General features: G+C 51.6%; 2 protein-coding genes across 3 annotated transcripts; one reads left to right on the top strand and one right to left on the bottom strand.

Annotated features, from left to right (window-relative positions):
* Positions 1 to 12: 12 nt before the first annotated feature.
* Positions 13 to 11,188, top strand: SLC5A2 (solute carrier family 5 member 2). Its single transcript, XM_045543229.1, is given in 16 exon segments — positions 13 to 335; positions 3,411 to 3,615; positions 4,269 to 4,428; positions 5,327 to 5,398; positions 5,474 to 5,578; positions 6,436 to 6,600; positions 6,898 to 7,003; positions 7,572 to 7,652; positions 7,805 to 8,034; positions 8,351 to 8,486; positions 8,703 to 8,810; positions 8,954 to 9,104; positions 9,237 to 9,405; positions 9,483 to 9,698; positions 10,505 to 10,663; positions 10,665 to 11,188. Coding segments are annotated over 14 exon segments (2,103 nt in total). The 5' UTR covers positions 13 to 335; positions 3,411 to 3,615; positions 4,269 to 4,302; the 3' UTR covers positions 10,944 to 11,188.
* Positions 9,888 to 25,579, bottom strand: RUSF1 (RUS family member 1). 2 transcript variants are annotated; one of them, XM_045543225.1, is made up of 13 exons: positions 25,263 to 25,579; positions 24,934 to 25,048; positions 19,563 to 19,608; positions 18,367 to 18,399; positions 18,176 to 18,281; positions 15,925 to 16,026; positions 14,139 to 14,209; positions 13,877 to 14,061; positions 13,734 to 13,791; positions 13,226 to 13,296; positions 12,047 to 12,190; positions 11,880 to 11,957; positions 9,888 to 11,364 (listed from the first exon to the last, which is right to left on the bottom strand). In XM_045543225.1, exons 1-13 carry the CDS (start codon positions 25,560 to 25,562, stop codon positions 11,267 to 11,269), a joined length of 1,407 nt encoding a protein of 468 aa, XP_045399181.1. In that variant the 5' UTR covers positions 25,563 to 25,579; the 3' UTR covers positions 9,888 to 11,266. The 2 variants fall into 2 exon arrangements, with proteins under 2 accessions (XP_045399181.1, XP_045399182.1); XM_045543226.1 differs by lacking the exons at positions 13,226 to 13,296; positions 13,734 to 13,791.
* Positions 25,580 to 26,243: the final 664 nt, after the last annotated feature.

The following is a 26,243-nucleotide window of genomic DNA, read 5'->3' as shown; positions in this document are numbered from 1 at the left end:
CAGAGCAGGACCTGGGGCAGGTGGCCCTCCCGTCCTTCGCACTAAAGATATCGGGTGAACCCAAGGCTGGAAAGGGCGGCGACCTGCACAGGATTGTGCAGACAGCGCAGCCAGGACAAGGACTCAAACTGGGGCTCCATGGAAGCTTCCCGCCCCCATTATTCCCTCCTCAGCTCCCTGTGTTCTTGGAATAAGCACTTAATGTGTCCCCACTTCCTGCCCTGCCTTTGTTTGGTTCTCAGATTTTTTTTTCCCCCTTAAAGGACCTTTAGGGATGGCTCTCCTTCCACAAGTGCCAATTTATTTATGCGCACCCTTTGGATATGGGCACTAAGGTACAGTTTCCCTCTGACTAGTATTGACCACAACGTCTCTAATCACCTGTAGCTCTCATGTAGTCAGGGCCCAGCTTAACCCTTTCTCCCCACACCCTCAAATATCCACGTCCAGGTAGGGCAGTCAGCACGTCCAGAGTTATTATTTACTTTCCCTGTTGGTTCGCCAGTCACTACCTGAGACTTTTCCTGGCTCAGCCCTGTGCTGGGTGGTGCTGGGTCCACAGATGAGTCAGGCCTAGGCTGTCACTGCCCTGGAGAGCCCCAGGTTGGCCAAGGAGACAGAGGATGACACTTGGTGTGGCCAGGGCAGTGACTGAGGGAAGCACTGGGGAATGTAGGGGCCAGAAGGAAGCTTCTAACCCAGATTGGGAGTCAAGGAAGGCTTCCTGGGGGAGGTGACACCTGAGCTAAGTCCTAGCAGTGAAGGGTGGGGCCAGGGTTTTCAGGTATGGGGGAGTTCAGGTTCTATCTAAGTCCTCAAGCCTCAAAGGGCCTTTTTGTGTCCCAGAACTTTCACCTTGGACCCTGCAGTTCCCTAGGGAAGGGGCCTAGACTCCTGGGTCCAGACAACAGGGGCTTTTGGTGCTGGAAATGATGGATCCTCAGAGGCCTTTCCATGCTAGCATCAGGAAGAGCTAGCAGCCAAGGCGAGCACATGTGGGCAAGAGACAAAGGTGAGGTCTCAGCCCTAGGTGCTGGCAGACCCCTAGACCTTTTCCTTTTAGAGGCTCCACTTCCTTGGTCTTCCAAGGTCTCCTGCTCTTCCCTTTTCACACATTCTCCTGGGCAATGCGCCCATGCCCTGGCATGGAACACCTCCCTATCTTGAGGGTGCCCAAATTGGCCACCTCTAGTCTTGATCCATTCATTCGCCAAGTGTTTATTGAGCACTTGCTGTGCCAGGCTCTGGGGAGGCAATGGGGAACCAGGTAGATATGCTTCTTGCCCTCAGGGAGCTGAAGTCTAATAGAGAAGACATGACAAACCAGTATACAAGTGACAAGTGTGATGAAGGAATGGAGCCTTCCCTGACCACCTAGGTAAAGCCAACTGTTCCCCTGATTTCCACCCCATGGCACCTCCCAAGTTCCTTCATAGCACTTATCACTATTGTAACTAGGTGTTTATTTGTTGATTGCTTATGTCTGATTCTGAAACGAACAAAAGCTCCCAAGAGCAGGCAACATGTTTGTTTTGCTGACCATTGTCTCTCCAGTGTCTAGAATAGTGTCTAATGCCAAGCAGATGCTCAACAAATGTTTGTTAAGCAAAGAAGGAACATGGAAGAAAGGAAAGGAGGAGTGAGAAGGAAAAAATAGAGAACTAAGACAGAGAAGGTGGGGAAAGGATTTCTTCAACCAGGTAGTCAGAGAAGGTGCGGTGAAATGCAGTGTCTAAGCTGAGGCTTGAAGGCTGAGAAGGGGCAGCCAGGCGCTCAGCCCGAGGAGAGCAGTCCAGGCAGAGGAGACAGCGAGCCCAAAGGCCAGAGGGCAGGACAGAGCTTGACATATTGGGAGAAAGGAAAGGCGGCCAGTGTGGCTGGATTAGAGCAAGAAATGGGGAGGGTAGGAGATGAGGTCAAAGAGGAAATAGATATCACATCTTCATGGGCCTTGTAGTCCACGGTGAGGGGATTTTATTTTAAGTGCCTATAACCCAAATGTGTCCTCTGACACTTGTTTCTGGATTTCTATTTTTTTTAAGTTCAGAAAATTACAGGGGTACAAAAATTTAGGTTACATAGATCACCTTTGCACTGCGTGAGTCAGAGCTACAAGCATGCCCATCCCCCAGACAGTGCACACCACACCCATTAGGTGTGAATATACACATCCCTTCCCCCCCCTCCCACCTGCCTGACACCTGATGAATGTTTTACTTTCATATGTGTGCAAAAGTGTCAATCAATTAGTACCAATTTAATGGTAAGTACATGTGGTGCTTGTTTTTCCATTCTTGTAATACTTCACTTAGAAGAATTGGCTCCAGCTCTATCCAGTATAATACAAGAGGTACTAGATCATCATTGTTTTTTGTGACAGAGTAGAACTCCATGGTATACATATACCACATTTTATTAATCCACTCATGTACTGATGGGCACTAGGGTTGTTTCCACATCTTTGCAATTGCGAATTGTGCTGCTATAAACATTCGAGTGCAGATGTCTTTTTTTCCTTTGGGTAGATGCCCAGTAGTGAGATTGCTGGATCAAATGGTAGTTCTACTTTTAGCTCTTTGAGATATCTCCATATTACTTTACACAGAGGTTGCACTAGTTTGCAGTCCCACCAGCAGTGTATGAGTGTTCCGATCTCTCCACATCCACACCAACATTTGTTGTTTTGGGACTTTTTGATAAAGGCCATTCTCACTGGAGTTAAGTGATATCTCATTGTGATTTTTTATTCCTGGATTTCTCTCAGGCACTTCAAATTCATCAACCCGTGAAGCAGACAGTCTGGGTGCCCTGTCCCTATCCACTTGGCCCACTTAGAAAGTCACAGACAGACAGTTCCCAAACACCCAGACTCCCCAGCTGCTTCCAGAGCTGCTTGTCTGAGGTACTCTCTGGAGGAGGGAGTGTGCTCCATGTACGTGGTATGCCTGAAATGTGAGAGTTTCCCAACTTTCAACTAGTGAGAAACAGGAATTGGTGAATAGCCCAACTTCCTGGCCCTTTAGGGTCATTTCAGTTGTGTGTCATTTATAGTGTCACGGGGGTCCTCACTGGGGACCTCACTGTTCAACAACATACTCTTTCCTGGCTTTTCTCCTTTTTTGTCCCACTTCTCCTCTCCCTCCCAGTCCTTACTGGGATCACTTCCGCAGTAAAGTCCTTGCACCCAAATTCTTGTTTCAGGCTCTGCTTTTGAAGGAACCCAAACTAAGTTACTTTCTAAACAAAACTCATCATTTTCCCCTAAAATATTTTTCTCTCTTTCCCATCTCAGGGATGACTGCAACTGCCATAATCAGACTGTTCCCCAACATCCAAGTCTGGTCAATTCTTCTAGAAAGGCAGACATACAGATATTATTAATAACCAATCCCCTCACTTCTTGTGTCCAGGCGTGGGCTGTGCAGTGGGACTGCAGAGGTGAATCAGATCAGTCTCAGCTCTTGAAGAGTCTCTAGTCTGTTGAGGAGACAGACCTGGATCCAACAAGGCCCGCACAGTGTGCTCAGAACTGTATCAGAAAAGTCGGAGAAGTCTTTCTTAAAGAGGTGACAGGCTGGGCACTGAGGGCTGAGGAGTTGGCCATTTGGGAGGCAGGTGAGCAATCTAAGCAGAAGGCACAGTTTATGCAAAAGATTGAGGGGAAAGGAGACAAAGAAAGAAGGAAAGAAAGAGAAGGAAGGAAGGAAAGAAAGAGAGAAAGAAAGGAAGGAAAGAAAAAAAAGAAACTATCTAGGCCGCATAGGTTCAGGGAATGGGACAGGAAATGTGACTTCGCTCTAGATTTGGTGTGGAGAAACAAGGGGAAGGGTGAGCAGGAGTCAGGGAGTGGCAGGCCTTGGAAATCAGGCTGAAGAGTTTGTGCTTCCTCCTGAGTGCGATGGGGAGCTATGGAGGGCTTCTGAGGACAGGAGTGACACTGTCAGATTTGGGTTTGAAAATGATTCTTCCGTATTAGTCAAAACCAGAGGGCTGACTCAGCCAGGCTCCCTAGGTAGAGGCTGAAGGTATGCATTTTTAGGGAAAGAAAGAGGCAATTTTGAGTCTGGGGCACTGGGGAGTGGGTGGAAGCTAAGGGCCGGGAGTAAGTGCTCCTGAACTTGAAAGGGCCCAGCTCCCCAGGACCAGCCTTGGGCCTTGATATGACCTGATTCAGCTAAACAAACCTGGGGAGGGGGGACGAGACCTGGGGGACTTGTCGGCTCACTGCCCCTGAGGTAACCATTAATCCTTCTCCTGGGGGAGCCCAGGGGCCAGTCCCGCAAGGGGCAGATCCTGGGTAGAATGGAGGAACACACGGAGGCAAGCTTGGCACCAGAGCCAGAGGTCCAGAGGGTCCTAATCGACAATCCTGCTGATATCCTGGTCATTGCTGCTTATTTCCTGCTGGTCATTGGTGTTGGCTTGTGGGTGAGAAATTGAGGGGGTCCTAATGGGGGCTGGGCTTTTGGGGTCTGGGAGAAAAGTCTCAGAGAGACTGCCTAGATGGGGGAAGGATACCTGGATCTTTGAGGGAGAAACCCAGGGCTCTGAGGGTCAAGCAGGTCTTTTGAGGGCCTCAGGGAGGCCCAGACAACATTAATTCCTTGTCTTCCCACCTTTGGATTGTGCTAGGTAAAGGGGTCAATGGGTTTTTGTCAGAGTCAGCATCCTTAGTGAGATCCTGGTTCCCATGTTCACATGATGGCTGACCAGCAGCCCACATCCAAGGCCCCCAGGAAAGTCCAGCCAAATCCAGCCACGATAAGACTTGGGTCATGCCGGGCGCGGTGGCTCACGCCTGTAATCCTAGCACTCTGGGAGGCCAAGGTGGGCAGATCATTTGAGCTCAGGAGTTCAAGACCAGCCTGACCAAGAGCAGGACCCCATTGCTACTTAAAAAAATATATATAAAGAAATTAGCTGGACAACTAAAAAATATATAGAAAAAATTAGCCGGGCGTGTGATGCATGCCTGTAGTCCCAGCTACTTAGAGGCTGAGGCAGGAGGATCGCTTGAGCCCAGGAGTTTGAGGTTGCTGTGAGCTAGGCTGACGCCACGGCACTCACTCTAGCCCGGGCAACAGAGCAAGACTCTGTCTCAAAAAAAAAAAAAAAATTATAAAAGACTTGGGTGCCCAGACACGGGATTAGGGCCTGGTTGCTCTGGGTGTCTGGGAGGAGGTTGGGGGTGGGGGTGCAAACAATCAGCGGAGCTGAGTGCTGGTTAATCTTCAGCCTGAAACAAGGCTGAGGAATGTGTTGAGAAGGTTAATGAGGTCCGAAGATGTGCCCCAAACCCAGGTCTCTCCCTGCCACTGTCCCCCAGTCTATGTGCAGAACCAACAGAGGCACTGTCGGCGGCTACTTCCTGGCAGGACGAAGCATGGCGTGGTGGCCGGTGAGTGGCGCTGGGCCATGAGCGGGAGCGGGCCTGCAGAAGCAGCCTGGCTGACAGCCCCCTGTGGCCGCACAGGTTGGGGCCTCTCTCTTCGCCAGCAACATCGGCAGCGGCCACTTTGTGGGGCTGGCAGGGACTGGTGCTGCAAGCGGCTTGGCTGTGGCTGGATTTGAGTGGAATGTGAGCCCCCCTTTCTGCCAATAGCCCCAGCCCCAGTGGGAACCCCTGGAAAGGTCACACCTTGGGGAAGCTTCAGGCAGGGGGGATAGGAGATTGGAGGTGGGACTTCCCAACTGTGGGTATGGTTGGGTTGGGAGTGAGAGTCACACATCCAGCTTGGAGGCAGAGGGATGCATGTGACGACCACTTTCTGAGCAGGCACAGGTCCTGCTCCTGACTTGCTGTGTGAGCCTGTACCAGCCATTCCCCTCTGTGGGCCTTGACTGACACCCCTCTGAAGTGGGGTGAGCCTCAATGATAGAGAAACACCTGTTGCTTGCTGATGCTGTGGTCTAGGAGGATCTCCTGGAGTTCAGAAGAGGAGACAAAGCTCTGGGACTGGGGCTCACCTCGGAGCGTTGGGGAGATCAGAACTTTGAGCTCAGGCTTCCTGGAGGAGGAGGCCTCTAAGCTGAGCCTTGAGGGACAAAAGATTTGGGTTGGGTGGAGAAGGGAGGGGAGGCAGCACTGCCTGGCACTGTGTGGCAGAGGCTGGGGTCAGTCTGAAGAGTCTGTGCTTGGGTTCATATGTTAGAGAGGGGGTGGGGGAACATAGGGACCATCTTGGGAGGGACTGGCCAGGGGTGATGGCCTGGGAGGGCAAGGAGGGCTCTAGTTAATTACACAGGAGGGTGCATTCCTTAATGCTCAGGGCCACTGACTGCAGTTGGGCCCCAAGTGTAACCTTCCCAGGGCCACTTGCCTTGGAGTGGGATATTCATGAAGAGAAGGTCTCTCAGATCCTTCAGGGGTGAAGGCAGGCTCATGGCAAAACCTCAGACACAGGGTCACCCTCAGCTGTCTTGCTGTACCCACAGGCGCTGTTCGTGGTGCTGCTACTCGGCTGGCTCTTTGCTCCGGTGTACTTGACGGCAGGTGTCATTACAATGCCGCAGTACCTACGCAAGCGCTTTGGTGGCCATCGTATCCGCCTCTACTTGTCTGTGCTTTCGCTTTTTCTGTACATCTTCACCAAGATCTCGGTGAGCTGCGGGCGGCATGGGGTGCTCGAAGGGCGGAGCTACCAAGTGGAAGGCTACAGAGAGCTCTGGAGGGTGTGGGACCAAGGAGAAATCGCTGTAAGAAACATGGAGGCAGGGCCTGGAAGCAATAGGTCTCTGGGGCCACAGCCACAGTGCCTGGGACCTGGGAAGGTCAGGCCATTGAAAAATAAGGGAACTTTTGAGGCGTGGCCAGTAGGGTCATGGCCTGGGCAGGTGAGCCTGGGTCACTGCCCTGACCCCTGGGTCCTGACCTTCATGCTTGCTCCTTCCCCCAAGGTGGACATGTTCTCCGGGGCAGTATTCATTCAGCAGGCTCTGGGCTGGAACATCTACGCCTCCGTCATCGCGCTCCTGGTCATCACCATGATTTACACTGTGACAGGTGCTGACAGGGGCTTAGGTTAGGGAAGGGAGCGGGCCTGGGATATGTGCTGGGAGCTGTGGGCAAGGTTTAGAGAAGCCACCAGAGGAAAGCGGGATGCAGAGGTTTGAACAGGTGATGTGGTCCAAGCAGGAGAAGGAACTAAATCTTTGGAAGGCAAACTCTTCGTCTCCCTACTTTCCATTGGATTTGCACTGCAAGTTCAGAGCTGAGAACCCATGCTGGGCCTGAGTGGGGACTGGGGGGAAAAGACAATTTAGCAGCTCTTGCCCTCCTTGAACACGCAGGAGAGCGGACTTGGCCAGTTTCTGAGATCTTTGGCCAATTCCAGTGCAGTTCAGAGGGTCCTAGGGCAGGACCTGAGGTTGGATGGGGACCACAGTAGGCAGGACCTGGTGCCCAGGCCAGCGTGAGGGGCCCCTCCGGAGAAGGGATGGAGCTGAGAATGGAACCTTGGGAATCACCGCCTCTTACCACACAGACCTCCCAAAGACACCGCACGTGCTAGGGCTAGGCTGCCTGTGAGATCACCAGCTGGGCTGTCCCCACTGACCCAGGCCTGTTGCAGGAGGGCTGGCAGCGCTGATGTACACAGATACCGTGCAGACCTTCGTCATTCTCGGGGGGTCCTTCATCCTCATGGGTTACGGTATGGGGCTCAGCCAATGGGGGAGGGCCGCGGAAGTCACGGGCCGCAGAGCTCGCAGCGTGGGGGCAGGGACATCCCTCGTCTCGGGCATGCGGGTCCCAAGGAGGGTGTTGGCCCTGGTGCCGGGTGCCCTGACGGCCTTGCCCGCCCAGCCTTCCACGAGGTGGGCGGGTATTCGGGCCTCTTCCACAGATACCTGGGGGCAATGACCTCGCTGACGGTGTCCGAGGACCCGGCCGTGGGCAACATCTCCAGCTCCTGCTACCGACCCCGGCCCGACTCCTACCACCTGCTTCGGGACCCTGTGACGGGGGACCTGCCGTGGCCCGCAGTGATCCTAGGGCTCACCATCGTCTCGGGCTGGTACTGGTGCAGCGACCAGGTGCGGGGTCAGGCTCGAGTCCGGAGCGAGGCTGGGGCAGAGCCGTAACCGCTGCGGGCGGAGCTGGGCGGCGGGCCCGAACCCACCCGGGGCTAGGTCGAAGGTGTGGTCTGCGGGGGCGGAACCCGGCCCGGGTGGGGCTAAACTCGATGGGGCGCACTCCAGTGGCAAGGTCTGAGAATGCAGCTGAATTTGGGGTACCACCGAGCCAGAGGCGGGCACAAGTTAGCGCGGAAGGTGGGGGGCTCGGCGGGTTGAGGCCAGGCCCAAGGGGCTGGAGCACTGCACGCAGGTAGCTGAACGCCGCTCCCTGTAGGTCATAGTGCAGCGCTGCCTGGCCGGGAAGAGCCTGACTCACATCAAGGCGGGCTGCATCTTGTGCGGCTATCTGAAGCTGATGCCCATGTTCCTCATGGTCATGCCAGGCATGATCAGCCGCATTCTCTACCCGGGTAACGTCTACACCCCCGCCCAGCGCGAGCCCTCTGTCCATCCAGCCCGTTTCTTGTGCGAAGATCCAGGTGCCCATCTTCCACTTCCATTAGCCTCCTAAGACTTGCTGATCTGGCAAGTCCTGCCTCCCACAAGGGGTCCCATCTCTCCTCTGCTAGGATTCCCAGTCCCCACTTCAGGGATCCTAGTCCCCGACCCCGGCCTCTTTCTTGCAGACGAGGTGGCATGTGTGGTGCCTGAGGTGTGCAAGCGTGTGTGTGGCACCGAGGTGGGCTGCTCCAACATCGCCTACCCGCGGCTCGTCGTGAAGCTCATGCCCAACGGTGAGGGCAGGCACCTGGGTTGCCCCTTGCTCACAGGTGCAGGGGCGCTGCGGCCACTGCTGCCGGGAGGGGCCACCCCTTGCCAAGCCCACACCGCCCGGGACACCGGTGACTCCAGCCACACGGCTCCTGTTGGCCTGCAGGTCTTCGCGGACTCATGCTGGCCGTCATGCTGGCAGCGCTCATGTCCTCGCTGGCCTCCATCTTTAACAGCAGCAGCACGCTTTTCACCATGGACATCTACACGCGCCTGCGGCCCCGCGCAGGCGACCGGGAGCTGCTGCTAGTAGGAAGGTGCAGCCTGGGTTGCCCCCTCCCCATCTCCTGTTCCATGGATCAGCACACGGTGGGCGTGGAGCAGCTGCAGGGCTATGGGGAGAGGACAGGAGGGTCCTGGTGAGATCTTCTGATGACCCCCTGCTGCAGGCTCTGGGTGGTGTTCGTCGTGGCCGTGTCAGTGGCCTGGCTACCCGTGGTGCAGGCAGCACAGGGTGGGCAGCTCTTCGATTACATCCAGTCAGTTTCCAGCTACTTGGCGCCACCCGTGTTTGCCGTCTTCCTGCTGGCGCTCTTTGTGCCCCGTGTCAACGAGAAGGTGAGTGGTGTGTGCTCGCTGCAAACTTGGGGCAGGGCTTGGACATCCTGTGCTTGCTGACCTTGTCTCCCTTGCAGGGTGCCTTCTGGGGACTGACTGGGGGCCTGCTGATAGGCCTGGCACGCCTTATTCCTGAATTCTCCTTTGGCACTGGGAGCTGCGTGCGGCCCTCGGCATGCCCAGCGCTCCTCTGTGGCGTGCACTACCTCTACTTTGCCATCGTGCTCTTCCTCTGCTCCGGCCTCCTCATTCTCATAGTCTCTCTGTGCACTGCACCCATCCCTCGAAAGCATGTAAGTGCCGGCTTCTGGATGGGCTGGGTGCCCTAAACAAGCACTGTGTGGGCTAGAACAGCCATCTCCACCCTCCCATGCCGGTCTGCTTCCAGGAACGCCCAGTGAGGACGGGCATTTCTCTACACTGAGGGTTGAGGGGAGCAGGCTGGGAGTTTCGTTGGAAGCTGCATTTGCAGAGCAAGCACATTTTAATTTAAATACCATTTATTTGAAGTGGTCTGGGGAGAGGTGGCTTAAAGATTTTGGTGAGTTGGCATCTTTGGCATGGCCTTTGGGACTCAAAACACAGGATCTGACTAGTGGCTGAGAGGGACAAAGTACCATCTTGAAAGCCCCCTAAACAGGTTTGGTTTCATGCTACTCTGGGGCAGGGCTTATGGTGGTGGGGTCGGTGCCTGCAAAAGACCTGGGCCTCGAAGGACGGACAGGATTCCAAGGCAGTAGGAGGAACTGTGAGCAAATACCCACAGGAAGGAACACTGTGTTGGCAGGACTGTAAGACCAGAGTCTAAAGTACCACACTCTGGGTGTAGACAGGAGACTTGAGGTGGGAACGGTAGGGGGAGCAGGGCCAATGGCTTTAAACTCCAAGCTGAGGAGCTTGGAGTTTAGCGTGAGAGGAAGGGGCAGCTATGGAAGGTGGAGTTCTCGAGAACTGAGCCTCCTGCTAGGTGAGCAGACTGGACAGAGTGAGGTGAGGGAAGGTAGGGAAAGGGCTGCCGTGCCAGTGTGGACAGGACACTTTAGAGCTTGGTGTGAGGGGACAGAATGCCCACTTGGTCCCTGCTCCCATCACTCCCCAGCTCCACCGCCTGGTTTTCAGTCTCCGGAACAGCAAGGAGGAACGCGAGGACCTGGATGCTGATGAGCTGCAAGGCGCGTCGCTCCCTGTACAGAGCGGGAGCCCAGAGCACGCGGTGGAGACAGAGGGTAAGGCACTGTCTGAGGACGAGGGCCGGGGAGATGGGGCAGCCAAATTCCTGCAAACTAACTGTGGAGCCTCAATTTCTCCCAGAGCCACAGTCCCCATCACCAAGCCTCCTCCGCCAGTGTCTGCTCTGGTTCTGTGGAATGAGCAGGGGTGGGGCAGGTGGTCCTCCACCCCCTACCCAGGAGGAGGTGGCTATAGCAGCCAGGCAGCTGGAGGATATCAGCGAGGACCCACGCTGGGCCCGTGTGGTCAACCTCAATGCCCTGCTCATGATGACCGTGGCGGTGTTCCTCTGGGGCTTCTATGCCTAAGGCCAACTGTGTTGGACAACAGGAACCACAGCAAGGGCAGGGCTCATCCTCACAATAAGTGGGAGTGGGTGGCCTGCAGTGGTCCCCAGAAAAGGGGAAAGGGCAGCAGTGGGGTGGGAAGCTCCTCGTTCTCTTTTTCTCTGCCTTATCTCCTCCTGGGGCCCAGTCTATCTGACTGGCAGTCACTTCCCATGAGGCCTTGGCCACTCTGCCATAGCAGCTCCCCTAAGCAGAAATAAAGCTGCCTTTCCCACAGCCTGCTGTGGTCAAGGTGTCCTTGCTCCAGGCTCCTGGCCCGAGCCCTGGGCCTCCATCTGGGCTGCTCACAAGACCTTCTTTTCTGGAGACGGGGGCCATGTGGCCCTCCATTCATCCACCTCTAGCTGGTGCTTTTCGGTCTTCCAGCCAGCATCTTGCAGTCCTAGGGAGAGATCATGGGGTGCTGCTGGGAATGCCGGGGAAGAGATTCCGGGCTGACCCTGGGGAGAAGGGGAAGGAGAGGCACAGGCCGGGAGCAGGCTCTGTGCACTACTTGGGCTCTCCTTGCCTCTGCTGGGGGATGTCTGGCCTAAAATGAGGCTAAAACCTCATCTGCTTGCAGCAAGAATTCACTGAGATAGCACATACAAAGGGCTGGAATGGAATAGGTGCTAAATAAAAGGTCATCACCAGTAAATGTGAGCCCCACCTCCCTTGATCCCCCCAAATGTTTCCTAAATGCCAACTAGGATTACATAGACTGTGGACATTGACACAGCTTCAGAGACCATCCTAACCTCCCCATCCTACAGACAGTGAAACTGAGTCCCAGAATCAAGATCACAGAGAGAACCCAAGTCTTTTATGTTCTAGGTGGAAGGGTAGGGGTAGGAGTAGGCAGGGTCCCCAGGGAGAAGGCTTCAGGGACCAAGGAGCCATGGGGCTGAAGGATGTTACCTTTCAAGAACTTTGGGAAAAGCTTATCCAGCACGTGGTGTACCTCCTTGACGATGACCCAGCTATCTTTCTCAGGACCTGGGGTGGAATGCAGAAACAGCTTTCCTGTCCTCTCTCCACCTCTGCACTGTGTCATCAGCAGTCTAGATCACGAGGCCTTTTCTTACCTGCTCGTACCCGGTTCCTCAGTTCCTGCAGCTCTCCTGGAAGGGGTCCGTCTCCCTGCAGGGCTCCAAGCACTAGCCCGTGCGTAGCGGCCCTTAGGATGGTCTCAGGGCCTGCCATCTGGCTCAGAACTACCTGTATGCGGTCTGGAGAGACCCAGAGACACACTGGTATCAGGGAAGGGCCACTTCCTCCGACACCCTCAACCCTATCACCCTGCTTCACCTGTCTGTCCCCAGAGGCCTTAGCCTGGCATGGAAGGCTGTCTTCCTCACCCTTTCCTTTCAACTTCATTTCCTGTTGCTCCCCAGTGCTCTGGTCAAACTGAAATGCCCAATTTCAAAATAAACCCACCTCAGTTGCTCACTGAGGTGGGTTTACTTTGCATTTCCTTAATGGCTAGTAAGAATAACCACCTTTTTTTTTTTTTTTGAGACAGAGTCTCGCTCTGTTGCCTGGGCTAGAGTGAGTGCTGTGGCGTCAGCCTAGCTCACAGCAACCTCAAACTCCTGGGCTCCAGCAATCCTCCTGCCTCAGCCTCCTGAGTAGCTGGGACTACAGGCATGTACCACCATGCCCGGCTAATTTTTTCTATATATATATATATATATATATATATATATATATATATATGTTTTTAGCTGTCCGTATAATTTCTTTTCTATTTTTAGTAGAGACGGGGTCTCGCTCTTGCTCAGGCTGGTCTCGAACTCCTGAGCTCAAACAATCCACCTGCCTCGGCCTCCCAGAGTGCTAGGGTTACAGGCATGAGCCACCACGCCCGGCCTAGAATAACCACCTTTTAACATGTGACCAGGAGACCAATAAAATCACAGGCTTGTTTACCCAAGAGGTGACCCAGAATGGGAGATAAGAGTGGTTCACCAGGGACAGCCAAAAGTCACTTCCTTATTTGAGGAAGTGTGCTGCAATGTACAAAGTGCTTTTGCATAATCACCTTATTTGATCCTCATAAAAACACTACAGATAATAAAGCAGGTATTGTTAGCTTCATTTTACAGAGGGGTAAAGTGAATTTCATTGGGACATGCAGCTATAATTTGAACGCATCCAAGTGTTACTCTAAACTCCAGAACAACAGGCAGCCTCCACACCGCCCAGGGCTTGGGGCCCTGGATTGGAGGGGCTGATCCCAGGCTGGGAGGATGAGGCACACTCACTTTGTGACTGGTCCCAGCAAAGGAGGTAAGGTTCTTGGTGCCCCTCAACCAGCTGCTGCAGCTCAGAGACGCTGGGAGAGAGAAGAGAGTGCAGTGGGGGAGGGGAAGAGCAAAGGCAGGGGTACTCATCCGGTCAACTGAACAGCCACCGAACTGTTAGCCATGACTGTCCATACTTTATCTGTACGTCACTCACTTCTCTCTCCCTCAGCCACTACCCACGCACCCCATATCCATCCTTCCTTTCTTCCTGTATCCGGTCATCCATTCTCCCACCCACCCATCCTTCCTTCATCCAACAAACATAACCCTTATATGTACTTTATGCCATGCACCCCTTCCTCCCTCCCAGACCCACACTGACCCCCAAGTCTGTTTGTGGAAATGAAGAACCTAGAACAGACAGGTGGGACCTTGTCGGGGAAGGCCAGTGTGTAACCGGAATAAGAAGCATGTGTGGGGAGTGTGGGTGGCAGTAGTCATGAGAGGGAGACACTAGGCCACTCACCTGGAGACCAGGCGGTGTAGGGGGACCCCCAGAGATAGAGACAGGGATGGCCAGAAACCTGCGGGAAGCTGGAGTCAGCATGCCAAGCCAGTGGGAGGGGTTGGGAGGGAGACACAGGACTTGAGCCCAAGGGGTTGGGTCACCTGTCCACAGCGGCTCCATCTGGTTGGCTGAGGTGGGGTCGAGTACCTCTCCCCTCTGAAGGAAGTGCTTCAGGACCAGCTGGAGCCGGCCTTCATTCAAGGTCTCCATGACAAGGGCTCGGACTGCCCGGTAGTTGGCATAGATGTGGAGGGCAGTGAGGAAGAAGAAACATCCAAGGCTGAAGCTAGGGCGAGAGAATGAGGCAGCCAGTGGGGGCAGAGGCCCAGCTGCGGGTCTCCTCCCCATCCTGCTCCTGCTTACCTGGGGCAACCCGACACCAGAGGAAGCATCAGGAGGCTGACCAGGAGCCCTGCCAGGTTCACCAGCGTCTCCTGAAAAACGGCGGTGGGGTGAGAGTTGGAGGGCTTCCCTCCAGGCCAGACTGACTAACCTTGAGTGCCTTTCACCACATTCTTCCCTGCTCCAGAACCTTCCAGGGCTCCCTATTTAGATATTTACAGTTAAATATGGGAAGAATGGGTGACTGGGTACAGGAGTGCCAAGTAAATATTTGATGATTTTGGTGACTGAGTTACCATTTATAAGGAGCCAGCTGCTTCTCTGCCCAGGTACATACAATGCCATTGGAACACCCTTGGGACATGCTTTTGTTTTGCAAGAGTCATGGGGTAGCCCCACACTCAGGTACTCACTGCTGTGTGAGTAGTTCCTCAGCGTGGGGAACTACTTTTATTTAGTGGTTTAAAAAGGCTGATCCCCTGCCAAACTCCTTAGTATGCAGTAACTGGCAGACAAATTTCAAAGGGGTCAAGGAACCACACAGAAAGAAAAGGAACAAGACCCGAACCTCTTCCCTTAGGAATCAATGTTATTGGAACCCTCTGAGGGCCAGACTGAAGTCACTCTAGGTGAAAAGACCCCAGGTCACCTGCCCCCAACTCATCACGAGGAAGGAGGAGTCTGGATTGGGGCCCCTGACTACTGGGGTCCCAGGGAAAACACGTACAACCCAGGCCCTTCACTTAAGGGTCTCCCAGGTGTATGCGTGCTCCTTCTCACCCACTCTCTCACTGGTCCCCAACCCTCCCCTACCCGCAAGCTGTTCTTCCCGAGGCTCCAGGGCCTCAGTCTACGAGGCAGTAAGACATCATAGGGACAGCCTGGGACACGTGCTTGGTCCTGCAGCAGGCCCCTGCTTTCTGCTGATGGCGCTTTGTTGCCACTCAATGTGGCTGCAGGAAATGACTGTTCCCACCTGAGAGAGTGGAGGACCCTTTGCTCCTGAACTCCCAAGGTCCCCGATCCTCAGTTTACTGCCACACCCACAGCCGTTACTCTCACAGCCCAGCCCCTTTCCAGAAGGGCTGGGTAAAAATAACTCTCCAGTCTCAGGTGCTCTCTGTGCCAGAAAACAGTACTGGACAGAACAGGGGTTTCTACAGTTCTTCAGTGTCAAAGAAAACCATCTCACACTTCTGGGACTTCCCTGGGCCTTACTCTCCTCATCTATAAAACAGAATAATAACAGTATCTACCTCACAGGATTACTGTGACAGTTAAATGATGCAATGCAAATAAGCACTTAGCACAGGGGCTGGGGGATTTAATACATGTAGGGTTCAGTCTTAGGGGTGTCCCTACCCTCACTCCAGGATCCTCTGGGCAAGTGGAGGGGCTGAGCCAGAGGGCTGCTAAGCTGCTGAGTGGAGTGAACCCAGCAACCCACAGGCCGAGCACCTTTTGACCTGCCAAGCGCCTTCATGTGTGGGGCCTCATGTGATCAGAACAGCCAGCTCCCAGGGCGGGGCTGTGGCGTAGAGAGGGCAAGGGCGAGGGCTTGCTCTCAGCCTTACAGGCAGCGGGCAGGACCTGAGAGGATCAGCTCGGACATGTTGTTGCCGGAGCCTGTGCCTCATACCTGACTCCGTGCCCTGAAAGTCAGAGCAGGGAGCACCTATGTTTCTTCCCGTGCGCCCCCTATCCCCCGGGACACTCAGGTGCTTCTCTCCATATTCCTAAACTGTGACCTGGCCTGGCCCGGCCCCATCCTCTCCCCCACACCATCCCTGCAACCCTGGCTCCTCACCTGGCTGCTGTCCTTGGCTGACACATCGGCCATGTTGTTTCTCCGGGCCTGGTGCATGGTCAGGGCGGCTCGAGTGGCCCCGCCAGCCACACTCACAATGCACTGGGTGGGGAAAGGGAGGAGTGAAGGTCAGAGCAGCCATGTGCTGTGGAAACACAGGCGCTCAGACCAGGCCTGGTGACCCCACAGCAAGACCCTGAATGCTATCCTTGGTACCTAGTTCTCACCTCGCACTTCCCTTAGGCCTCCCCACCCCCCCCCCCATCATGTTCCAGGAGAAAACTAAAGTCCTGCTTGCTGGGGATGTGGGCCCACAGAAACTCAATGTCCTTCCCCAAGGTGGAGGCCCAAAGACCATTTTTAGCCCAGAACTTCCCCACCCTTGTACTCCTACTCTGGCTACACCTCTCCCTTGCTGAGCTCCCGGGCCCAGCCTGCCTTCCCGCTGCATGCTTACATTCTGCCTGCAGTTCCTGTGCTCTCCTCCTGCTGCAGTGAAGGCCCATCCAGCCTTCCAGGCCAGTGAAAAAGTGACATTGGTGGCCCTGACCTCCTAGGGAACCTGGGTCTCTATCTCTGAGATCTCAGGCGATAAAGCCCTTCGATGAGGGTCACTGATCACCCTCATTCGTCCCATATTCATCAAGGTTCTTTTAGATGTCAGTCATAGATTTAGGTGCCATTATACAAGTCGGACACGGGCCCTGCTCTCATGAAGCTTATAGGTCAAGAGATAATAAACAAACAAGTTACTATATAGGCAGAGGAAATAGTTTGTTCAAAGGCAAGAGGAATGTGGTACAAAATGTGGACCTGACCATGTGAAGCCTTGCAAAGGTCTTTATCCTAAGAACTATGGGGCAGGGAAGTGACCTGATCCGATTTCCACTTTGAAAGCATTACTGGGCTGCTCTGAGAACAGGGGTGAGAGTGGAAGCAGGGAGACTACCTGGGAAGTAACTGTGCTTCTCCAGCAATGAGACGGTGGTGACAGGGAGACGGAGGAGTGAATGAACCGCAAAGACTTAGGAGGGAAAAATAATAGAACTGAGTGGAGGTTTAGCTGAGGGTGACAGCCGAAGGGGGATGAGGAGAAGGCACAGATGACAGTGCGGCTGCGGGATGGAAGTGCTGGTTACCGAGACAGGAACTCTAGAGAGGGGTTGTAAGGGGGAAGTTCATGGCCCTGTCTATTCCCTTATTTGACAGATGAACAGATGGAGGCCCCAAAAGTGGAGTTTAGTATAGAATTTAATGCACATGTCAGAGGTCCCAAACCTTGGTCTACAGCTATAGCAGTGTTTTCTCTGGGGTTTCCTACCCTGGGGTGGGTGAGTAGGGGTGCTCATAGCATTTAGTGCCTGTGCCAGGAAAGCTAAATGTCCTCCAGTACAAAGAACTGTTCCACCCAAAATGCCAGTAGTACCTTGTAGAGCAATGCTACCCTAAAGTGATTTTAAATAGATAGATGGGCCCTGACTTGGGCCTTACATGTCTTCTTGGGTCTTTACTCCATGCCAGGTACTTGACTCTAGTGAGGACAGGCTACGTTCTTTACTGATCCTTGCTAGGCCTCAGTTTCCTCATCTGAACGAGGCCAACCTGCAGGAGGTGCAAGGGTAGGAAGCCAGGCACAGAGGGAGAACCTGCATTCATCCCACTTACCCCTCCAGCCTCACTGCCTGGTCCATGCTCCGTTTTGCCTTAGGACTTTTACCCACACAGTTTCTTTTGCCCAGAACACCCACTCTGCACCTTCAGCTCAATCTTCAGGACCCAGCTCTAGGGGAGGCCTTCCTGCATCTTCTGATCATGCTGGGTTCCCCGCTGAGCCCTCTCGCAGCCCCCTACATTTCTCATCTGGAATACTTGTACCTATCATTCTGTAATTATACATGGCTTCCTTTCAAAGATGGGAGGGCCCATGTTCTATGTCGAGCATGTGGTAGGCACTCAATCAATATTTTGCTGAAAGAATAAAAGAGTAGTCAGGAAGCTGGTCCCAAAATCTTGACATTAAACCACTCCTTCTACTTCTTAGCTTAGAGTTCCCTCACCAGTCCTGTGGCTCTAGACTGCCTTAGACTGACAGAAGCATGAGAGGCTGTCTGGCTGGAGGAAGATCAGAAAACATGGTTGTGTCGAGTAGAAACATATGAACTTTCTTACTCTCCTAGAAGCACAGAGCCCAAGTGAGCCCACACACAACACAACCAAGGCTTGGGCGTAGGGGTGCCCCAGAGGTGGGTACCTTGGCCAGGTTGCTGGTGCACACGGTCATGGTGAAACAGATTGGGTATATGGGAGCCATAATCTCGAGGAACATGGCTACATCATTGAGGATGTCAGCAAAAAGCCTGGGGGTGGGATCAGAGGTTAGAGGTCAGACCTAAGCGACCTTCATAATAAAAGACTCTCCTACCCGTCCCAGCCCCGTCTTACCTCCACTGCTTGGCGTTACAGTCCAGTTTGCTCCTGTAGGGAAGGAGAGGTTGTTGCAATTTGGATTTAGGGAGAAAACATGTCCTATGGGCAGTGTGGAGAGTCTTAGGCTGTGGTAAGGTCTGAAGGGCTCAGGAAAACCCATACCCCCCATGCAGACATCTGTCCCCATAGCCTGTCACTGCTACTTGAAATGCCACCATTAGCTGGAAGGACCTTCAGTGATCACCTAGTGTTTCCCCCTTATTAACCATGACTTACCAGGGAAAAAACCTGACTGTCCTATAGCTGCTTCCCAATGTCTGGCCATCCTTTTGGAGAGACTATTCCTGGGTTTCTCTGCCTCTCCCCTCTTTTTCTCGCCTCACTGAGGGAACCCAGCAAGAAGTCCATACATTTTGGACTGGTAAACACTAAATTAAGTGTAACCTCTCATGCTACAGATAACCAGCCCAGACAGGGGATGTGGTTCCCTTGGAGCACATGGAGAGCAGGAGGAAAGGACAGGAGAAAGGGCTAGGCTGTAACATGTAGGCCTAGGATACTCCTGTTACACAACATTGAGTGACTATCTCATCTGCCCCTCTCTGTCAGGTCGTGACTCCCTGGCCTGTATACAAACACCTGGGGACCACTTCTCTAAGATCCTAGTGGCAGGAGATATTGCAGCCTCCAGCACAGCTCAGAATTTGCAACATTAGGCCTGAGCCTTAACTTGAAATCTCCTGGAGGGAAAGAGAACATTCCTGGGTGGTGTATCAGACACATGTGGGGAGCTCCTGAACACATGAGCCTGGTCTAGGGTTCTGCCCAACAAACCAGCCTGATACCATGCAAAGAATACAGGCTTCATGTTCAAATCCCATCTCACTAGTCACAAGCTGTATGGCTTGGGCAAGTAACTTCCCTTTTCTAGGTATGTTTCACGTCTGTCAAATGTACCACTCAGTGCTACCCTGCAAAGTTGTTATAAGGATTAGAGACAATATACAGAGTGCTCATGTGTCACAGTTAGAGCTGTTAACGGTAGCTAGTGTTTACTGAGCACTTATGTACCATACAACATGCTAAGCACTTTGCATAGACTATCTCACTGAACCCTCACGAGCACAGTTAATGGTTAATACTATCACTGTCTTCACTATCGTCACTCAGGAGAGTTGCCAGAAGTCTGCTAACCAGGAAGACAAACTCACCCCTTCCACCAGGCAAAGACGATGCGGCCCAGCATGCCAGTTGAATCTAGGGAAGAGAAGAAGGTACCAGTAAGAAACAAGAGGCTTGGGAGCTGCAGGGCCGGGCAGATCCTGGCACTGAATTGGCCGATTCACCCTGGATTACTGTCCTTGGAAGCTCAGTCCTATATGATAAGTTCTGTATAGACTCCGTTTTATGATGGGGTCAGAGTGCCTAGACTTAGCAGTTCCTCAGTAGGTACTCTGAGAAACATGAACAAGACATGTTCTTTGTAGCATTGTTCATAACAGCAAAAAACTGGAACTAATGCAAATGTTCACTGACAGACTACATAAATTCTAGTATATTCACTAAGAGGCATATTAGACAACAGTGAAAATTCAAAGAATCACAACTTCCCACATCAACATAGATGAATATTAGTATTATAATCTTGCATTAAAAAGTAACTTATGAAGACCACATACAATATATTTACTTTTCATAAAGCTCTAAAACAACTAAAACTAAATAACATAGTATTTAGGAATACATATCTATTTGGCAAAAATATCCAAAAAAGCAGGGAATCTTAAGTAGAAATTCAAAGGTTATTGCTGATGTTCTAGCTCTTAGGCTGGGCAGTGGGATCACAGGTGGTCATTATAGTACAAATAAATAAATAAAAGATTTAAACTCTCTGGTGACAGAGAGCTGGGGGTGCAGGGCAGAGGGAGAGGTCCTCTCAAGCTGGGCAGAGTAAGAGAAGTCTCCAGAACCAGCTGGACCTTCATTTGCATAATAAATGCTTACTGGCTACCTACTCTGAGCCAGGAACTTCATTAGGCACGGGAGATACTGCAGTGAACCAGAGTCTTGGTTCCAGGCTCAAAATCCAGCCTAAGAGAGCAATCAGTACAAAAAACAGATTTAAACCTGCAGGCTTCCAGGCTTCCACTCCCTGGTTTTGTAAATAAAATTTTATTGGAACACATTATGCCCATTTGTTTCCAGATTGTCTATGGTTATTTTTGAGATACAATGGGCATAATTGAGTTGCTGCAACTGAGACTGTAAGATCAGCAAAGCATAAAATATCATCTTGCCTTTCACAGAAAAGCTTTGCCAATTTAGACCATCCCTTATAATGAGTAGCACCCATTAAGGTCAGCAGGGGGACCACAAAGAAGGAATGTTTTAGAACCAGACAACCGGGAACGACTCACACAGCAGATACTGGAAAGGACATATACTGTGGGCAGAGGACTCCAACTTGTTTTAACTTGAGGGCATTGACCCCGAAGCGGGGGGATGTAAGAAGGGAAACTAGGTTGTGGGAAGACGGGTTGGGAGCTTCCCACAATATATAAAAGTAGTACAATATATAAAAGTAGTGACACAGGCCAACCTTCCCCATTCTCCACTGAAAACAGATGCACGCATTCCTTTCCAGAACTCTATTCTTGGGCACCGAGGTCTTCTCATAGACATGCTTCCCCAAGCCTGCACTGCAGGGAGACGCTAAGCCCTCTGGTGGATGCCTGAAATACCTATGCCTTTCAATCTTCACAACAATCCTGAGCTTGGGAGGGATCATTCCCTTTCACTGAAGCTCAGAGAAGAGAGGTGAACAAAATGGGGACATTTTACAAGAAAATTTGGATTTATAGCTTTTCTGTAAGAACCGGAAGACACGGCAACACTGGGCCCACCTTCTCTCACTGCTAAAACCAGCTGGAGCTGAGCAGTGTCATTCAAAGGAAGTATGTGTACAACACACTCCCACCTGGTCTGTTTGCTTCTCCATTTCTGTCCCCTCTCTGGCCCTGGAAGTAATACCCGCTAGGGTGGCTTTACAGGGCCCCTCCCTCCTATCACTCACCTTAACCTCTTCCCTTTAAGCACGTTATCTTTTTTTTTTTTAAACCTCTTTCTTTCAATCCCTTCAAGTTTCTTTCTTTCTTTTCTCTCTCTCTTTTTTTAGAGATGGGGTCTTGTTATGTTGTTCAGGCTGGACTCAAAGTCCTGGGCTCAAGCAATCCTGCCTCAGCCTCCTGAGTAGCTGGAACTATAGGCAAGTGCCACCACATCTGGATAAAGTACATTATATTCTACATAAAATTTTCATTGTTCCATTTAATATTGCAGGGCCCTCGTTAGAATCTGAAGGTTAGCACTAGGATGCATTAATGACACATACCCTTCCTATCATCTGAAAGTCAACACTGTCCAGTAGAATAGTAATCTTTTTTTGAGACAGAATCTCACTCTGTCACCTAGGCTAGAGTGCTGTGGCGTCAGCCTAGCTCACAGCGACCTCAAACTCCTGGGCTCAACCAATCCTACTGCCTCAGCCTCCTGAGTAGCTGGGATCACAGGCACATGCCGCTACTCCCAGCTCATTTTTTCTATTTTTAGTAGAGACCAGGGTCTCACTCCTGCTCAGGTTGGTCTTGAACTGCTGACCTCAAGCGATCCTCCTGGCTCTGCCTCCCAGAGTGCTAGGATTATGGGCGTGAGCCACCATGCCTGGCCTAGAATAGGAATCTTAATTCCCACCTGCTTTTTTGCTTCACTTACAATTAGCTGAGCTGTAAGATCTAGAAACTTCTGAGTCTTAGGTAAGGAATCAGCTGTCTACAAACCGTACTTGGCTCCACTTTAAAATCCTAACTGGCAAAAGAATGTGGCAGTTAAGAGTGTGACACAGGAATAAGTCTGCCTGGGTCTAAATCCTGGCCCCAAGTGACCTTGAACAAGTTGCTTAACCTCTCTGTGCCTCAGTTTCTCCAGGTGAAAAATGAATTAATAATGGCAGCTAATTAATATGGCTGCTGCAGAGATCAAGATACATTTTACATGTAACTGAGCAAAATGTCTGGCTTACCAAATTAGTTGCCAGTAGTATTATTATTGTTATGACAACACATTCCATTAAGAGATTTATATCTGAAAATGATCACATGAAAAAATTCCGAGGGAGTTTCTTGTATGAAGCTCTGCATACAAATTTCCCATTTGATAAATATGAGCTTGTAACATCCTTTCTAATTAAGAGGTCTTCTTTTAATACCAATAATAGGCTCTAAAAAAAGTAGATTTTTTTCATATCTTAAAATGGTTTTAATTTTTCTTAATAACCTGCCTGAGCTGAAGACATACATAGGTTCATCATCCCTAATCTGAAAATCCAAAATTTCAAATGCACCAAAAATTGAAACTTTTTGATTGCTGACACTATGCCACAAGTGGAAATAGCTGGTGGTTCCAAAATATCCAACATGGTTCTGAATAAAAGTGATTGTGATAACAGTGACAATGAAGATGACGTAGTTAACACTGCAGAAAAAGTGCCCATATATGACATGGTGAAAATGTGTGATGGGCACATTAAAGGACTACAGCAATGTGCATTCATAAGAGAACAAGAAATCATGTCAGCTTATAGAATCGAAGAGAGACTTCTAGGGTAAAAACCACTGATGATGAGGCAGATGATTCTGCCACCCAGCACAATGTCTCCTCATCCCTAGAGGACCCACTTTCTGGTCCCTCAGCTGCTTCTGATGTTTTTTCTCATCTAAAAAAATAAAAGACAGGGTACGACAATCTTTTAATCAAAACATTGTAGGTGGTGACTGAAAGCCTGTCATTTCTTGTTGCTGTTGTTTAACAGCCAATACTGGTATTCAGGTGATGCTACTGTGTAGCTTAGTTACTTACTCTGAACACATTATTTTTTCACTGTATTAATGGTGTGTCACATTTTATACTGTTGAACACTTATGTGTGGATATATGTAAGAATACGATTGTTTATCAGTAACGTTAAGTTCAGAGTCAGGAATGGTGATGTCAAACAACCAGACTGTCCACGTGGGTGGCTGAGACAGTGACACAATGTTCCATGTGCACAAACTTTATATACTGATGGTTCAATGTATACAAACTTTGTTCCATGCACAAAATTATTAAAAACATTGTATAAAATTACTTTCAGGCTATGCGTATAAGGTACATATGAAACATAAATGAATTCTGGGTTTAGACTTGAGTCCCATCCCCAAGAAATCTCATTGTATATGCAAATATTTGAAAATCCAAAAAAATCCAAAATTTGAAACACTTCTGGTCCCAACCATTTCAGATAAGGGATACTCAACCTGTACAGGCAACATGTTGGCCATTTGGCACAAAACCATCAACTAATGACCCGAGTTCCAAATGCATTCTCAAAACTCAGCCAACAGGAGAGCAATGCTAAAGATCCAAACTAAGCACAGTGCAGTGGTATGAAAATGGACTCTGGAGCTAAACCACCTGGGTTCCAATCTACACCCTACCACCTACTGGATATGTGCCCTTGGGAAAGTTACTATGCCTCAGTTTCCTCATCTATAAAATGGGGATAATGGCAATACCTATCGCAGAGATATTGTGAAGACTGAGTCAATACATATAAAGACTAGCATGTAATAAGTACTGTTTGTGTGAACCATTATTATTACTAAAAGAAGAGACAACCAGGACAACAAGCCACAGATCACCACCACCTCTCCACTAACATGCACTGTCAGACAAAGCTTCTTTCCAGAGTTGAGTCATGTCTGGCCAGTTTGCTGTCTTAATGGTAAAGGTTAAAGGTGTGAGCAGTAGGCTCGTCATTCTCCAAAAGATCCAGGAACACTCACCAGAGATGTGGCCAAGTGATACTGGGAGTGGAATGAACCTCTCCTTGGGTCTGATTTAAATATCCACTGGGAACAGCAGTGAAAGACAAAGTACAGTGGCAAGAGCCATGGGCCCTCCTGATGTGGAACACATAGCCGTTTCCCTTTTCTTCTCTGTGTCACTCTCTAGGTGGCATGGTAACAAATCATATATTTTTTTCTTAACGATTTTTCAAAAAGCTGTACACACTCAACAGATGGTCAGTGTATTATTTATGGCATCATCTAGTATCCCAGAGGATACAGAATACCTTTCATCCTTTCCAGAATCTCCTCTCTCCTACTCAGTACCAAATACGTATTTTTTTTTCCCTGGAACTAAGCAATTTCCCCCACCCTGGGCAGCTGGCAGTTTTAGTCAATAAATTGCATTCTCATGCGATCTTCCACAGACTAGCGATAAAAGATAAAGGGGGGGGATGGTTAACTTATGGATTTGGGATCCAGATGATTCAGGGACTCTGAAGTTTGCATGGGGAATGGTGTGTGGGGCTGAGGGCATTTCTGTTGCGGGCGATAAGACCGGGATACAAAACACTGCTCTAGGCACTGGGGAGACTTGCTTGTATTCTACCTAATCAGGCACCGAGTCCTTAAATAAACACACAATAGAGCCCAGAAGGGCCAGGGCTGAGAGCAGCAACAGATGGGGTCTAGCTCACCTTTCACAAGCCAGGTGGCCGTGGCAGCTGAAACAGAGGCTTTTGCGTTCCCCACCCCTATGCCCAGCAAGACTGCCTGGGTGGCCAGGGAGCCCGAGAGGCTGGAAGCAAAGGCCTGGAGAAGAAAAGAAGTGGGGTAAGGGGTGGGCGCAGGAGCATGGAGGTCTACGTTCTATTATCGGCTGTCCTTCTTGGTGTTTGATCCGGGACATGTCGGAGCCCCGCTCTGGGCCTCAGCCTTCCGTCTGTAAATGGGGGAGAAGCGTAGCCTGCAGTGTTCCCGTACCCCCAGACACACGCCACCCCGGGCCCCGGACGGCCCGGCTGACCTGCACGGAATCCCACAGCTGGTAGGGCAGATAGTCTGGGCTGACGCTGTCAGGGAAGCCCTGCGGCAGGAACACGGCCTGGAGACCGGAGAGAGGTGGCGACGAGGTCCCCGAAGCCCCCACGCCGCCCTCATCTCGTCCTTCGGGTCTCGCCGGGAAGGCCCCCGAAAGCCCCCCCCAGCGCCACCCCCGGGCCTCCCACTGCAGGGTTCCGTCGGCGGCCGCGCGGCAGCCCCGTGCGGCCCCGGAGCCGAACTGCTCCGAGCAGAGCGGGGCTTCCCGCCGCGCGGCGTCAGCCATGCCCAATCCCTCCGGCGGCGTCGGGACGGAACGGGGCCAGGCGCGCGTCCGGCGGCTACGGCGGCCGCAGAGGGGCAGCCTTCCTCCTCCGTGAAGGGCACCCGGCCTGCGCGCCCTCCTTTGTGGCGTTCGGAACTCGCGGGGCCCGGCCCTCAGGCCTCCCGGGCCGTTCTCGGCCTCGCCAGCACGGGTCTGGCCCTTCCTCTCTGGAGCGTTTGTAGTTAGGCGGCAGGTGCAGTGGGGCCCTTTGGCCCGCCGAGGCCCCGAGGCACGTGAATTCGTTGTGACCGGCAACTTCCAGGAACGGGGAGAAGGAAAGAGGGCGACCTAGGGGAACAGTTACGTTCAACACCCCGTTTGGCCACAGAATTTTTAGCTGTGTCTTTGGGCAAGTCAGTTGCCTTTTTTGCTGTGAGGCCAGGGACTACATTTTTACTCCTTATTTTGAACCCAGTACTACCTAACATAGGAGGTACACAAAAAATATTTATGAATAAATGAATGAATAAATGCATGATGAGAAGAAATTGGACCAGATGAGGCTCTGTTAAGCTCCCCAGTTTTTTGTTTTTTGGTTTTTTTTCTTCTGAGCGTCCCTGGCAACGACCAGAATTCTTTCAGCCTTCTCCGAGATGGGAGGCATACTCCTTCTGAAAGGATCCTAAAGAATCCGAGGGATGG

This window comes from Lemur catta, chromosome 2 (genome assembly GCF_020740605.2).
Source record: "Lemur catta isolate mLemCat1 chromosome 2, mLemCat1.pri, whole genome shotgun sequence".
Taxonomy (NCBI): Eukaryota; Metazoa; Chordata; class Mammalia; order Primates; family Lemuridae; genus Lemur; species Lemur catta.
This window is presented reverse-complemented; position numbering and strand designations above follow the sequence as displayed.

What these genes read in the sequence shown, in the direction of transcription:
- RUSF1 (XM_045543225.1), bottom strand. Translation starts at nt 25,562, where the DNA reads ATGGCTGACGCCGCGCGGCGGGAAGCCCCGCTCTGCTCGGAGCAGTTC. An exon ending in CAGCCAAGGACAGCAGCCAG is followed by an intron (nt 14,210 to 15,924) that starts GTGAGGAGCCAG and finishes GCCGTTTTTCAG; the next exon opens with GAGACGCTGGTGAACCTGGC. An exon ending in TTGCTGGGACCAGTCACAAA is followed by an intron (nt 12,191 to 13,225) that starts GTGAGTGTGCCT and finishes GGGTCTCTCCAG; the next exon opens with ACCGCATACAGGTAGTTCTG.